At 42.7% G+C, this 14,874-nt stretch overlaps 1 protein-coding gene across 1 annotated transcript in view; it reads left to right on the top strand.

The window, feature by feature from the left end:
* Nucleotides 1-14,874, top strand: part of LARS2 (leucyl-tRNA synthetase 2, mitochondrial) — a 185,240-nt gene that overhangs the window by 140,653 nt on the left and 29,713 nt on the right. Inside the window, exons 16-18 of the mRNA XM_044293661.1 lie at nucleotides 3,699-3,881; nucleotides 10,015-10,184; nucleotides 14,242-14,319. Of these exons, the coding sequence (XP_044149596.1) occupies nucleotides 3,699-3,881; nucleotides 10,015-10,184; nucleotides 14,242-14,319 (431 nt within the window). The remainder of the gene's footprint in view (nucleotides 1-3,698; nucleotides 3,882-10,014; nucleotides 10,185-14,241; nucleotides 14,320-14,874) is intronic.

Genomic DNA, 14,874 nt, shown 5'->3' with positions numbered 1-14,874 from the left:
CGCAGCAGTCGCACAAAAATCCAACTCGGATGGATTTTTTGCGACTGTTGTGTCGCAGCATGCCACAGTGCGACACCATAGGCTATCATTATAAAAAAATGTTGCGTGACTTTTCGGCAACACATGTCGCCAAGTAGCCCTAGCCTAATAGGATTATTGGATATGTCTTTAAGCTACAGACCATGACAACCATGCTAAGTGCGTGCTCTGAAACACATTTCCAGAAAATGAAAAAAGAACACCTGGAAAGCTTAATGCGATTAAACTGAGATTGACAAACTGATGCACCCTTTATTTTGGGTTCTTCAGCAGCGTATATGTGGAGGTAGGGTCACATTACTACTGGGTGGCATCTCCCCTTGCCACAACACAGGCTGCCCCTCTGGCATGGTAATGGTCATACAGATACTGGATATCCCCTGTAGTATGTCAGTCTAAGTTCTTTCAACTTGGGAGCCGTACTTCAGACAAGGTGGTTGTTGGGTGCTGTACTTTGGAGATCCATCTCCCCATCCAGTCCTAGTTATTCTCAATGGGGGAGAGATCTGGTGATTGAGCTGGCCAGGGGAGGTGCTGGATATGCTGAAGAGCATGTTGTGTAGTGTTGGCAGTGTGTGGATTGGCACCAGCTCTTCTGAGTAAATAAAAAAAAGACAGTAGGACTATGTCCTAGACATAGCGAAGGCTAGTCAATGTTCCGTCTTTGAATACCAGACAGGAACGGCCATGGTAGCTAATGGTGCCTCACACCACAACACCTCGTGTTGGTCCTGTCTTTCTCCACCCTATGCAGGATGGCAGGGGGTGCTCTCCAGCTCTCCTGCAAACTCTGTTGTGGCCATTGATGGAAAACAATAGTTCTCAGTGAGTAAAGCAGGTTCTGCCATGGCACAGATGATGGAGGGCTTAGTGGGCACACATGATATTGGAGATTTTACTCTTCCATCATATGCATGCAAATAAAAAAAATTACTTGTACAGAGAATAACGCCATGCTAGTGTTTCAAGACACAGAATTTTACACCTATGGCACACAGCAATATTTCACACCAGCTGATCAAGCTTACCCTAGTACATGTATGGAAGGTACCTCCTAAACAGATTACTATCCCTGGTGGCTTAGCCGGTCATTTATAAACAATAATAATCCATCCTTGTGAACTTTTGTAGGGTTTCTGCTTATACACAGCAGCCATGTGGAACAAGCATAGCTGCAGCAGTAAAGCTTTATAAGGCTGGACGGTGGCCTGAGAGCTGATAACACTGCCATAAAGACAAAGTAAAGATTATTGCTGGTTTTTCTATAGCTGAGGGTGCAGCACTTTTATTTGTGTCATTTTTGTCACTAATGGGTTTAAATTCTGTTGCAAGGGACAAAGCTAAAAAGATAGGCCTCATGCACACAACTGTATTGAGGTCTGCAGACCATGCATCCACAGAATATAGATACCTTCCGTATGCATTCTGCATTTTTCTCACTCCTATCATTTGAAATTACTATTCTCTGAATACGGCCAAAAATAGAATCAGCTATAATTTGCTAAATTGACATACGGATGCGGACAGCACACCAATGACATCCGTATTGTGTCGTTTTTTTGTGGACATATAGAAATGAATGGATCTGTGTGCAGTCTGCAAAAAAAGCGGATCGGACATTGGAAATGCAGTTGTATGCATGAGCCCTTACCTGAAGGTAATGACTTGCATATCATTTTAAGACCACAGCTGACTCCCGTTTAAAAGCACCTTATAGAAATGGCTTTTCTTGTCTGCAAAACAGACAATAGCAGGACATGTTCTATCATTGCAGAACAGCCGCACGGACGCTGACAGCGCACAGATGAAGTTTGCTGACAGTACTTTTTGCAGGCCCATAGAAATGAATGAGTCCATGTGCAATTTGCAAAAAATGTAGATCAGACACGGACCCAAAATACGGTCTTGTGCATGAGGCCTTACTGTCAGATAAAACTGAAGAAGTTAAGTAATGTTTTATATCAAATTAATAAGATTTGTAAGCAGCAAAATTGATGTCAGTTACAAAAATTGCTATTTTTTCTGTGGTGAACATATCCACGTGGACACATTGAAAGAGATTTTTTTTTTTAACTAGAGTAGAAACATGGATCAGATTCCAGCTCATATTCTTCAGTTGCCTGATTGGCAGTTGTGGGCTCCTCTTCGACCTGGAGAATGATTATTTAAGTGAATCTCAGTTTTCTTGTCGTCTTGTGCAGTTTTGATATCTTTTATTTCATTTGGGATGTACATTTTGGTTGTGTCGATTAGCACTGTTTGAAGTTTAAAAAATACGCTTCCTCCCGGTGAGTGTTATTGACTAGTTAAAGTCGTTGTGCATGCCAGGAAAAATCATTTACAAAACAGCTTGCAATGTTCTAAAAGCAAAAGTAGTAATACTTACCTCACTGACACCCTGCCACTTAGGTTCCTAAGCAGCTGAAGTCATGGGGGATTCCATCTCTCGGTACCACTCTGGTCAGCTGTTTGAAGAGGCCATGGCTTTTGGGTGAGCCGTGTAACCACAATAAATGTTTACACCAAGACATTGTATACGTAACCTGTTCCAGACATGTGCAGTACATATATGATTGGGCGGGCACTGGGCGATGCGATCGTGGCGAGCTGTGGAAGACTATGAGGCCCAGCCCCAGGCAGAGTCTCATAGGCGAAGTAGCAGTGTAAAACAGTATTTATTGTAATGCATTGTTGAAGGGATCAGACTCTCAAAAGTTAAAGTCCTCTAGTGGGACTAATATAAAATGTAGAAAAAATAAATGGGGAGATTTATCAAAACTGGTGCAGAGCAAAACTGGCTTAGTTGCCCATAGCAATCAATCAGATCGATCCTTTCATTTTTTTCCAGATAAGCTCTGACAAATGAAAGGTGGTTGCTGGGCAAATAAGCCTGTTTTCCTTGGCACCAGTCTTGATGAATCTCCCTCAAAGCGTTTTATAAAAAATAAAAGTTTCAAGTGAAAAGGAAAAAAGGCCCCTTTCCACTCATCAAGCCTTTGCTATTGTAAAAAATGTAAAAAGAATAAAAAATGAACATACAGGTATAAGGTATTGCCATGTCCGTAACAAACAGCTTTATAAAAATATCACCCTGTCGGGTGAACATCGTAAGAAGATAAATAAATAAAAACAACACCAGAACAGCCATTTTTGGTCACCTTGCCTCCCATAAATCATAATATCAAGCGAGCAAAAAGTAATATGTACCACAAAATTGTACCAATGAAAAAGTCATCTCATCCCAAAAAAAAGAGCCCTCACACAAGACCATAACTAGAAAATTTTTGAACATATGGCTTTCAGAAAATGGTGACACACAAATATTTCCTATACCGTGCAAGCACAACCACTACAGATGGATTGCAGGGTGGTGGTAACCATGGAAACGAGCAGTGTATAATGTGATGGAAAAAGGAATCCAGCCAGTAAAGGAAGCAATATGGATAATAACAATACATTAGTAAGTGCCTTATATTAACTTTTTCTGCACGATAAATGCCACTTGCTGAAGTGACACAACCCCTTTAAACTTGAGTTATCTGAAAGAGGTAGAACAGTTCAAACACTGACTTTATATTGGCCACGTTTGAACAGATTTATTTAAACTTTTCACAAATATTTTTTATTTTTTTTTAACATCCTCATTTTGTTTCTTAAAGGCAGTGAACCGGTTCATGCAAAGACTGGAGAAAAACTTCAAGTAACCTGGGAAAAGATGAGTAAATCCAAGCACAATGGAGTAGATCCGGAGGAAATGGTGGAGAAATATGGCATTGACACCACTCGTCTGTACTTGTTGTTTGCTGCTCCTCCAGAGCAAGACATATTGTGGGATATGAAAAGTACGTAAGCTTCTGTTCCATTTCTGTAGAAGGGAAACTAACTTCTGCCACAGCCGTAACTGTGTATTTCTGCAGTATTAATAACAAAATAAAAACGTTTGCATTTATCAATGTTTCTAAACCATAATTGTGGCGTAATATAGTCGCACATTATGGTGTTATGCACGGCATCTGTGCACCATAATTAGAAACTTTTTGAGCTTTCAGCACTTACTTGGAAAGTGCCTAGGAAAAGGGGCGTGACTTAGTTCACCCACCGCATTTACTATAACTTTCGCCAGAAAGTGGCGGACGTTACAGCTGAAGTCTACGCCAGCCTATAGGCGTAGACTTCAGTTTCTGGTGCACAGCAGGGCAGAGATGCGCCTGATTTGTTAAGAGGCTTCTGCTTCTTAACAAAGCGCCAGCGAAGGGAGATAAAGACTGGCGGATGGATCCGCTAGTCTTGATATATCTCCCCCAATGAGTACGCTTTTGCTAAATTGTTCAAAACGACTTGTTTTAGTAATAATAGTTTCACAACCATAGCAAAAAAAAAATATTATGCAATTTGACCATAATATGTAAAATTGCCCTTGTATAAATCGATTCTAAAGTGTGTTCCGGGGATTAATGATGGTTTTATTAGCGATTTCTTTTTTTTAACCATTTTTCAGACAGCCCTTGGACTACACATACAAGTGGTCCACATTTAACTTTCCAAGAACATTTCTGAACATCGTTGTAGAGTTAGCAGATGCACGATCTGCAAGATCACGGATGCCTTGTCAGTGACACCCATGCTCCCCATAGAAAAGGCAGATACATTGTTTTACTATCCCTGCCTTCCCTATTGCTGTATACACAGTGCTCAATAAGCACTGTGTACCCAGATCAGTCAGTGGTAACGGTGCGTCCTAGAGATCATGCGATTGCTGGGTGCCAGGTAACTGCTGAAGCTGCTTCGTCTAAGAAAACCCCGTTCACCTCTGCAATGTATATCAGGAGGACTTTCTCATGCTGCTGTCAGCCCCAGTTACATGAAAAATCTGTAATAAAAAATATAATGTTGAAATTGTCTGGTATGACCATATAAGAGGCACAAAGTGTAAAAAAAATAATAATAATACCACCACTAGCCTCACTGCATCTTCTAGCCCTGGCAGTCATAAAATATATATGCCCTGTATCAAACAACCCTAATGTAAAGGGGATATTGTGAGAAATGTAATCTATCTAGATTTAGTAACAATTTCAGAAATTTGCACTAATGAGCAAGGGGACAGTTGTCAGAAAAGATCAACTAAAAATCACATTCCGTACATGAAAAAGGTAGTGAATGTACGGCAATAATCCTATCGGGTAGTGAAGATATGGGCATTTAACCCCTTGGCAAAATCTTGCGTACATATGCGATGGATGTCAGGAGTTTAATTATGGTGGTATACTGATGCTGTTACACAGCTGACACCTGCCAGTAGTGGCTGTGATTGGAGATAACTCCGATCACAGACTTAACTTAGATGCCACAGTCAATAGCGACTGCGGCATCTGAGCAGTTAGGCTGGGTTCACACCTGAGCGTTTTACAGCGCGTTCCTACGAGAGAATGCTTCCCTATCGGCATGGTTCTCACCTGGGTGTTTTACAGCGCGTACGATCGCGCTGTAAAACGCCCTACGCCCCAAGAAGTACATGAGCTTCTTTGGGGCGTCTTGTCGCGCGTTCCCGTACATAGACTTCCGGGAACGCGCGACAATGGACGTTCGCTTGTCTCTGTATGCGCGATTGCAAACACCCGTACAATCGCGCATACAGAGCGCTCCATCGCGAACGCTCAGGTGTGAACCCAGAGAGAGGGATGGGGCTCTCTCTGTCCCCCATCCCTCTAGCAAAATCCTGGGGTCCTAATTCATTGTCTTGGCAGCATAGACATGCACCAAAATATGGCAACACAGGGCATTTTTTTAAGAGATTTAAATTTTTTTTAAATAGGAAAGCCTAAGAAAAACGGTATAAATATGGCTGTAGTCATATTAGCCCGCACAATATAGCGCAACAGTCTGCATTTTGCAGTCTACAAATTGCAGATCTGAAAAAAAAGGATACTGTTTAGGGTCCATTCACACATCGGTGTGTGTTTTGCGGATCCGCAAAACATGGATACCGGCAATGCGCTTTCCGCATTTTGTGGACCGCACATCGCCGGCACTAATAGAATATGCCTATTCTTGTCCGCAATTGTGGACAAGAATAGGGCATGTTCTGTTTTTTTCGGGAACAGAAATGCAGACCCGGAAGTGCGGGTCCGCATTCCCGGATCGGGGCCGCACATCGAAATGAATGGGTCCGCAATTCCATTCCGCAAAATGCGGAAAGGAATTGCGGATGTGTGAATGGAGCCTTATTTTGTATCCTCATTTTTTTCGTACCAATTGACCACAAAATGCGGTATAGGACATGTTCTATCTTTTTGTGGAACAGATAGGGGATAACTAATAGTTAGATTTCTGGGACCCCCTCTGAACATGAGAATGTCCAATTGTCCTCTTTTCATTTCAGGAGGCTCCATGGGATACAGGGCCCCCGTTGTGATTGGTGGGGGTCCCAGCGGTACGACCCGCACAAATCTATTAGTTATAAGCTATTCTGTGCATAGGGGATGAGTTAATATAACTGGAATACTGTTTTAAGTAGGGGTGCACCGAAATGAAAATTCTGGTCCGAAACCGGGCTGTTATCTTAATGCTGGGCGGCCGGGCAGACGAGCGGCAGCGTCGCGACTGACGTCACATGCCTGCGCCGCCTCCTTCATTCAGAAAGTAGGCCGGGCACATGACGTCAGTCGTGATGCTGCCGCTCGTCTGCCCGGCCGGCCAGCATTAAGATAACAACAGCCCTGTGAGTAGGATGTGGCTATATTGAATGTTCTACTGCAGAGGGGGCCTCATGAATAGAATCCTTATTAATTGTACACATTTTATAACTGCTGGGGGCCGGAGCACAGTGAACGCACCGGTCCCCAGCTCCTCCTCCCAGTCCCTCCCCGCTATTTTCTGCCGATATGTACCAATATCGGCCGAAATGGATTAGGCCCATTTTCGGCCGCCGGAATTTCGGTGCACCCCTAGTTTTAAGAGTAAACTATAAGAAAAAGAACTGGATTGCACATCCTCAATACTATGCTTTTATCTAATAACTGCTTCTCAGCATAATTAACATCGTTACTGAGCGCAATTAATCGTTTACCTACCCCTATGCTGCATGCTGTACATGAGACATTAGTATGCAATTTGATCAAAAAGTGTAGGACCACTCGCCGCAACAAGGTTGCCTCTTTGAATAGGACCCTATTCTAAATTTGGCACAGTGCTTCACGGTGATCACCGACACCGCAGCACCGCACCAGCAGACAGTGGGACCCAGCAGTCAAACAGCGCCCTTGCTGTCTGGCAAAGCCACTTTGGCACTGGGCCCCACCAGCACAGCACCGAAGCAACAATGGCTGCCGTGCAGTACTGCACCATGTGAACAGGTGTGGAACTCACCTTATCACATACTCTCAGGAACTCCAACTGAGAGGTAGGAATTTATGCCCTTAGGCTGGTTTCACAGGGGCATTGCGGAAAAAGATGCGGGTGCGTTGCGGTAACATGCGCAATTTTTCTGCGCAAGTGCAAAACATTGTAATGCGTTTTGCACGCGCGTGAGAAAAATCAGCGTGTTTGGTACCCAAACCCGAACTTCTTCACAGAAGTTTGGGTTAGGTGTTGTGTAGATTGTATTATTTTCCCTTATAACATGGTTAAATAATAGCATTTTTAATACAGAATGCATAGTACAATAGGGCTGGAGGGGTTAAAAAATAATTTAACTCACCTTTATCCACTTGTTCGCGCAGCCCGGCTTCTCTTCTGTCTTCTTCTTGAAGGAATAGGACCTTTGATGACGTCACTGATCTTTTACCATGGTGATGGATCATGTGACGGACCATGTGATGAGCGCAGTGACGTCACCACAGGTCCTTTTTCTGTGCACAGCAAAGATGAAGACAGAAGAGAAGCCGGGCTGCGCGAACAAGGTACTTAAGGTGAGTTAAATTATTTTAAAAAAAATTTAACCCCCTCCAGCCCTATTGTACTATGCATTCTGTATAAAGAATGCTATTATTTTCCCTTATAACCATTTTATAATGGAAAATAATAAAGATCAGATCCCCATCCCGATCGCCTCCTAGCAACCGTGCGTGAAAATCACACCACATCCGCACTTGCTTGCGGATGCTTGCGATTTTCACTGCTCGTGTGCACAGCCCCATAGAAATGAATGGGTCCGGATTCAGTGTGGGTTCAATGCGTTCACCTCCCGCATTGCACCCGCGCGTAAATCTCGCCCGTCTGAAAGAGGCCTTATGCAGGCTCCTGCTAATTAAAAGCACCTGGGCCGAATGGGGAGGAGTGCTGATACCAGGAGGGAAAGGAACATTCTACAAAACATGTAAAATATAAGAAAAAGAACTGGATCGCACATCCTCAATACTATGCTTTTATCTAAAAACTGCTTCTCAGCATAATTAACATCGCTTCTCAGCGCAATTGATCATATACCTACCCCTATGCTGCATGCAGTACATGAGGCATTGGTATACAATTTGATCAAACGCTGCCTCTTTGAATGAGACCCTATTCTAAATTTGGCGCAGCGCTGCACGGCGACTACTGGCGCCGCAGCACCGCACCACCACACCAGCAGGCAGCGGGACCCAGCAGTCAAACAGCACCCTTGCTGTCTGGCAAAGCCACCCTGGCACTGGGCCCCACCAGCACAGCACCAAAGCAACAATAGCCGCCGTTAGCGTTAGATTTTAAAATAGAGTCCCATTCAAAGAGGCAACCTTGTCGTGGTGAGTGGGCCTACGCTTTTCGATCAAATTGTATACTAATGCCTCATGTACAGCATGCAGCATAGAGGTAGGTATACGATAAATTGCGCTAAGAAGCAATGTAAATTATGCTGAGAAGCAGTTATTGGATAAAAGCATAGTATTGAGGATGTGCAATCCAGTTCTTCTTTTTATATTTTACACTCTTTTAAGAGTGACCGCACACAGTGTGGCCCCAGCTGTAGGATCCGCATGCAGGTTGCCGCAAATTTCAGGACTGCACCTTTCACTTGCCATTTGAAACAATCTAATAGTTTTCCTGTATCCTGTGGTTAGGAGAAAACTTTATCCTTTAACTATACCCAATAAAGCTGTTACTAGATATTTGTTGTTGACAAGGAACAGATGCCTACTAGAGCATATCACCCGTTCTCTGTCAGGATATGTTCACACATAGCGGTTGAGGACGATAGTAATTTTTGGGGAGTTCAGCATCTTTACTGTCCAATCAAAACAACATTTAAGATACCACCCATAAATCGGAAACAGATCTGAAATGGGTGTGATGGTTACAATGTGTCTAAAAGTGGGCATCTGAGGGAGTTTTTTTTTAGGTGTTCCTGGGCAGCTCACAGTAGAGCTTTAAAGTTCTAACAAATGGGCAATTCAAATGTTTTGAGGTATGGGTTAAAGCTACCCAGATTACTACTTGCCTTCAGTTGCCCTTTTTCTAATTTTATGTTGTCCACAAAAATGTGCATGTGGTTATAGGAAGCATTCATGTTAATACAAGTGTAATGCTAGGACTTAAAGCAGATCACTGCTAAGTTCACATTGACATGTTGTGGAGTTTTATGGCCATTGAACATCTGTTCTGAGCCTAAAATATTCATGACCTACCCTCATAATTTACAGCACTGATGGCAGAAGAGCTTCTTCACTGAGCAGGTCCATTGTAATGGTTTGATCAAACTATGGATTAGATTAACAATAGTGGCTCTCAGCTGTTATCATCTAACAAAGGGGAATCCTTTTTCTATATGTGTCTCTGTGCTTAGGGGGTGGTTTTGACGGTCCTCTTACACATGCCAATGCCTGGCAATAAACGAGCGCAAGTTGATGATATACAATTTGATCAGCACTTAACTGGAATGTAACAGATAAATAAGGGTAGGATAACATTGCATGTATAGTATATCACTATGGGCATACTAGGCATTTTATACTTCTCGCATTTTATAATGCTTCCATATACTTGTGTGTTGTTTCACAGCTGATGCAATACCTGGTGTCCAGAGGTGGCAGTCTCGTGTGTGGGCATTAACTAGCAAGTTTATTGAAGCTCGAAACTCCCCAGTGAAACCGAATCCTCAAATCCTGCGGAAGAACGAAACGGTAGAAACTCAAAAAATCTGGCAACACCGGAATCTTACTGTGTCTGAGGTAATTGATTTATTCGTGTTCAGGATAGATGTCTCAGATGATGGATTCTAACTTAAATCTCATCATCTCTGGACTATAAAAATGATGACATTTGTAGATCTAATGATTTTTTTGTTGTTGCTGCAGCATGGGTGTCCTCTGGTTACCGAGCTTGGGACTATAGAACAGGGGTGGGGAACCTTTTTGCTGCCGAGGGCTATTTGGATATTTGTAACATCGTTCGGGGGCCATACAAAATTCTCAACTTAAAAATTTGACTGCTATATTTGGTCAAACATATAAGTGACTTAGGGGTAAGTTACAGAAATTGCGCTTCAATTAAAAAAACTAGAGCGCTGTATTTTTGCAGCACAAAATGGCACCTGGACTATATATTACAAATAGTTTTATTTTGACCACATATAGCAGTCTAATTTTTAAGTTGAGAATGTTATATATTTAGTTCTTTTTTGTTGGCATTAATGGCAGCCAAGCTAAACCCAGGGGGGGTCCAGAGAGGGGTTCACCCAGCTTTCACTCTCCCTGCCACTGTCCCTGCCTCCTTCTTCGCAACTCTCCCTGTCTTTGTCTCTTTCTCAGACTCAGATCTGCCCCCCACCTCCATCAGCCTCCTATCAGACCCCAGCCTACATCAGCCTCAGATAAGACCCTCATCAGACCCTCCCCAACCTTAGATCAGACCACCAGCCTACATCAGCCTCAGATCGGACCCTCATCAGACCCTCCCCAGCCTTATATGAGACCCCCAGCCTCAGATCACACCCCCATCAGACCTCTCAACCTCAGATGAGACCCTCCCTAGCCTCAGATCAGCCCCCCAGCCTCAGATCACACCCCCATCAGACCTCTCAACCTCAGATGAGACCCTCCCTAGCCTCAGATCAGACCCTCCCTAGCCTCAGATCAGACCCTCCCTAGCCTCAGATCAGACCCTCCCTAGCCTCAGATCAGACCCCCCAGCCTCAGATCAGACCCCCCAGCCTCAGATCAGACCCATAATGGAAGCAGTCATTAGCATTTTCACAAGATGTTCTGGCCGGGGGCCACATGAAATGATGGGCCGGAGGTTCCCCACCCCTGCTATAGAGGAAGAATCTGTATGGCCGCTGTCCCTCACATGAGGGATTCTACCTTAGATCTCATAATGTCAGCATTTTCTATGGTACAGAGATTACATTTATGAATGCATACTTGCAAACAGTCCTGATTTTGGCAAGAGTATTCAGAACCGAACTGCAAAAGGGTTTATGGAAACAGTGCCCTAAAGTTGGCATTCCTGGGGAAGGGCTTACTATCCCAATTTCAGGCAATTCACGTATTGGTAAGTGTGTGACTGTAAAGGTTTTTTATTCCTGCAATATGGGTATTGTCAGGTTGCCAGATCCGGCCTTTAGAGGAACCACTTGTATGGGTACTTTTGTCAGGTCAGTGGGAGCTGTGTATAGCTGTACAGTGACCAGCCCCCCCACCCCTCCTTCCCAGAAGTTTGCCGAAACTTTTACAAAACACAAACTCCTAGTCAAGCACATTTGGTAAGAAAGGAAGAAATTTGAAGTACCTATCAGCCTATTAAACTAATTCCAATGCTGGACTAAAATAGTTTTACAAGCATACCTCTGTGTTCCTGGAAAGAGGTGTAATTGCTTATAAAATGAAGTTTAAATCCAAATTACCTTGAAAGTGCCAAGAAGGCGAACCTGAGTCTGGCAAGTACTTTGTACCTCCTCTCAAATCCTGCGATTTCAGTGCATGAGAGTATGACATCTGACAGTGCTGGAACTTTCAATCAAGACCCAGGGGGAGGCACCAGACAGGCTTTCAAGTAGAGCTTAAGCACTTGCGGGGCTGTGGACCACCCAGTGGGCACTTTCTAGATCATTCGCATATTAAATCAAATATCATTTTTCCAGCAATTGGACCTCTGTATCCTTGTAAATAATTTTTTGTCCGCTTCCTGGTGCTGGTATCCGTTTAATAGGAAGAAAGAGCTAACAGACTCCTTTTATATGGTACATGACAATCTCTAACAAAGCTAGAACCTCACATGGATCCAAAGATCTCCCAGTTCATTGCTTTGATTTCTCTGCTAGATTCTCTTAAGACTGGCATTTCAAAGAGTATGTCCATTTTATGGGGTATGCCCTTTCTGCTGCAGCTCATTCCCTGTAGCTTCTTCTTTTTTTTTTTTTTTTTTATAACATTTTATTAGTGTTTTATCAAAGCATGTCATTCCAATGATTTCTCAGTCATCATTTTGATATAAATGCACTTTTAAATGTACAGAAACAAGAGACATTTCCGATGTTATATAAGTATAGCACATATCTCGAGACAAGTATACATTAGTTAAAACGGTGCATGCTGTAAACAATTTACTTCCCCACCCCCCTGTAGCTTCTAACAGTAGATATGGCTGGTGGCAGTTGAAGGCTGGAACTGCACATCACTACACAGATTAAACACTAGGGGGTGCCAGTATAATGATGTAAAGAAAATATCTCACAACTGGAGCATTTTTAAAATAAAAAGTAAATTGCAAAAGTAACTAGTTTTGCATGCTAAGTTATATTTAAATAACATTTAATGATGGGCAACCCCTTTAAAAGTGAACTAACAAGCAAAAAAAAGAAAAGATAAAAGACCCTTTAGTACACTAAAAACGGTTTATCCTTTGTGGTGAGATAGTATGACCAAATCCTGATGTAGCATTCCTGAAACATGCCCCCTTCTCATTTCCGTCAGGTCCAATGTTGTCATGGAGACCATTCTCACTGAGAAAACAATAACCTTGTCGGTTTGCAGCGTATCGCCACAATATCACTGACAGTGTCAAACCATTTAAAATATTGCTTTTTAACCTATTATGACTTATATTTTACAGTATGTGGTTTATTGTTGTGATGTTGACCTTGTATGGATTCAAATCAGTATCTATGCCCATATCGACATCATACCTGCCCCAAAGAGATTCACGCCCCTAGTACTACAGGAAATAAACTTTGTGATATGCTTTCTTTATGAACTCCATCCCCCTCCTGTTGTGAAGCAATCAAGGGGTCAGTCATAGCTTTCTACTGTGTCAAATCTTGAAAAAGTAGCAGATATGTTTGTAATTGTAAAACATTAAACATATTTCTACATTTTAAAGGCTTTTTTTTTATAGTTTTTTTTATAGGTCTCATTTAAGTCCCATCTAGGGACTTTGGCTTAGTGGTTTGGCATAGTTGAAGGGCTTGTCTTGCCACTACACCTTCTTTAGTTATTCCATATCAGAGCAATTGACTTGATAGAGGACCTCGCCTCTGTTAGGCCTCATGCCCACGACTGTATTTTGGGTCTGCATTTTTTGCGGATGGCACGCAAACCCATTCACTTCTAAGGGACCGCAAAAAAAAGAAAATGCGCACAGCACACATGCCTTTCCGCATCCGTGTGTCCGTCCCGCACATTATAGAACATAGTCCTATTTTTGTCTGTTTTGCGGACAAGAATAGGCATTTCTAGTATTGGGACTGTGAAAACTGCGGCATGCACATGGATGGCATCCGTAATTTGCGGATTCGCGGTTTGCAAGAGGCCTAAACCAGAGTGGAGAACTGCTAATAAAGAGTGGCGCTTACCCTGTGGAACCACCTCTTAACCATGGGATGACCTGGTTGCCCATTCAGCTGACTGACAAGCATGTAATGCTGGGCTAGCTTCAACCGAAGTAGGTTTGCCTTGATGAGAGCCCCCTTCAAAATGTATTATTTTCCTGCTGTTTTGTCACTGAAAGAAATTCACTAGTCATCCCTGGTGGACACAGCTCTCTAGTTGCCCTATCTCCTGGGCCTCTATGAGGTCATCATCACCTCTGATATTGCATTTATTGTAAAGGGACAATTTCATTTATTTGGGGCGGTGATTGCCTTTTTGAGAGGCGATGAGAACGCCTGCAGGAAACCCACGCAAACACAAGGATGAAATTGTTCACCTGTGTGCAGGAATTAGTCAGTCACTGTTAACTTTAACAAATATGACTTATTCTAAAAAGACATTTTTTGTTTGCGTTGCCTAGGTAACCAGCTACTTCACTGAGGATTTCGTTTTCAATGCAGCTATTTCCCAGTTAATGAGTCTAAGCAACATACTCTCGGTAAGTGCATCTGCTGCCTCCAGTCCTCCCTCCTGCACAAATGTGCGACTCTGACCTGTCATCAGTAATAACATGGTGGGGAGGAGTCCTCTTCTTCTGGCCAAGCTCAAACCAGAGGAGCAGATTGTTTGCTTCTGCTTTGTGTTCAAGCAAATAGCGGTTAGAGTAATATTGTACGCTGGTCTACAGATACAGGAGAAAGATGTATTACTCTCTGCCAATGTTTTCTCTCTCTCTCAGGAAAGGGTTCTTTGTATTAAAGCAGGAAAAAAGAGTTTGGAGGCTTTTAGTCAGGCTTGTATAGATTGCCATTAACTCTCATGTATTGTGCTTGGGTTTGAAGGAACAATACAGACAAATGAATAGTTTTATAGAATAAAAATGTTGTGAACAGTAAAAATAAAATGAAAAGCTCTGCAGTACTAGGTCTATTGAATAGGAGTAAGTAGGACAATACTTTAAAGGGACATATCTATCAGCAGAAAAGGGTATTTTTTTTAAACTCAATATTCATAGAAAACATTTTTCCTTTTCAATACAAAATGTTGTCCTGTC

The sequence above is a fragment of the Bufo gargarizans genome, chromosome 5 (assembly GCF_014858855.1).
Source record: "Bufo gargarizans isolate SCDJY-AF-19 chromosome 5, ASM1485885v1, whole genome shotgun sequence".
In the NCBI taxonomy this organism is placed as follows: Eukaryota; Metazoa; Chordata; class Amphibia; order Anura; family Bufonidae; genus Bufo; species Bufo gargarizans.
The sequence above is the reverse complement of the archived record's forward strand: the minus strand, read 5'-3'. Positions and strand labels throughout refer to the sequence as shown.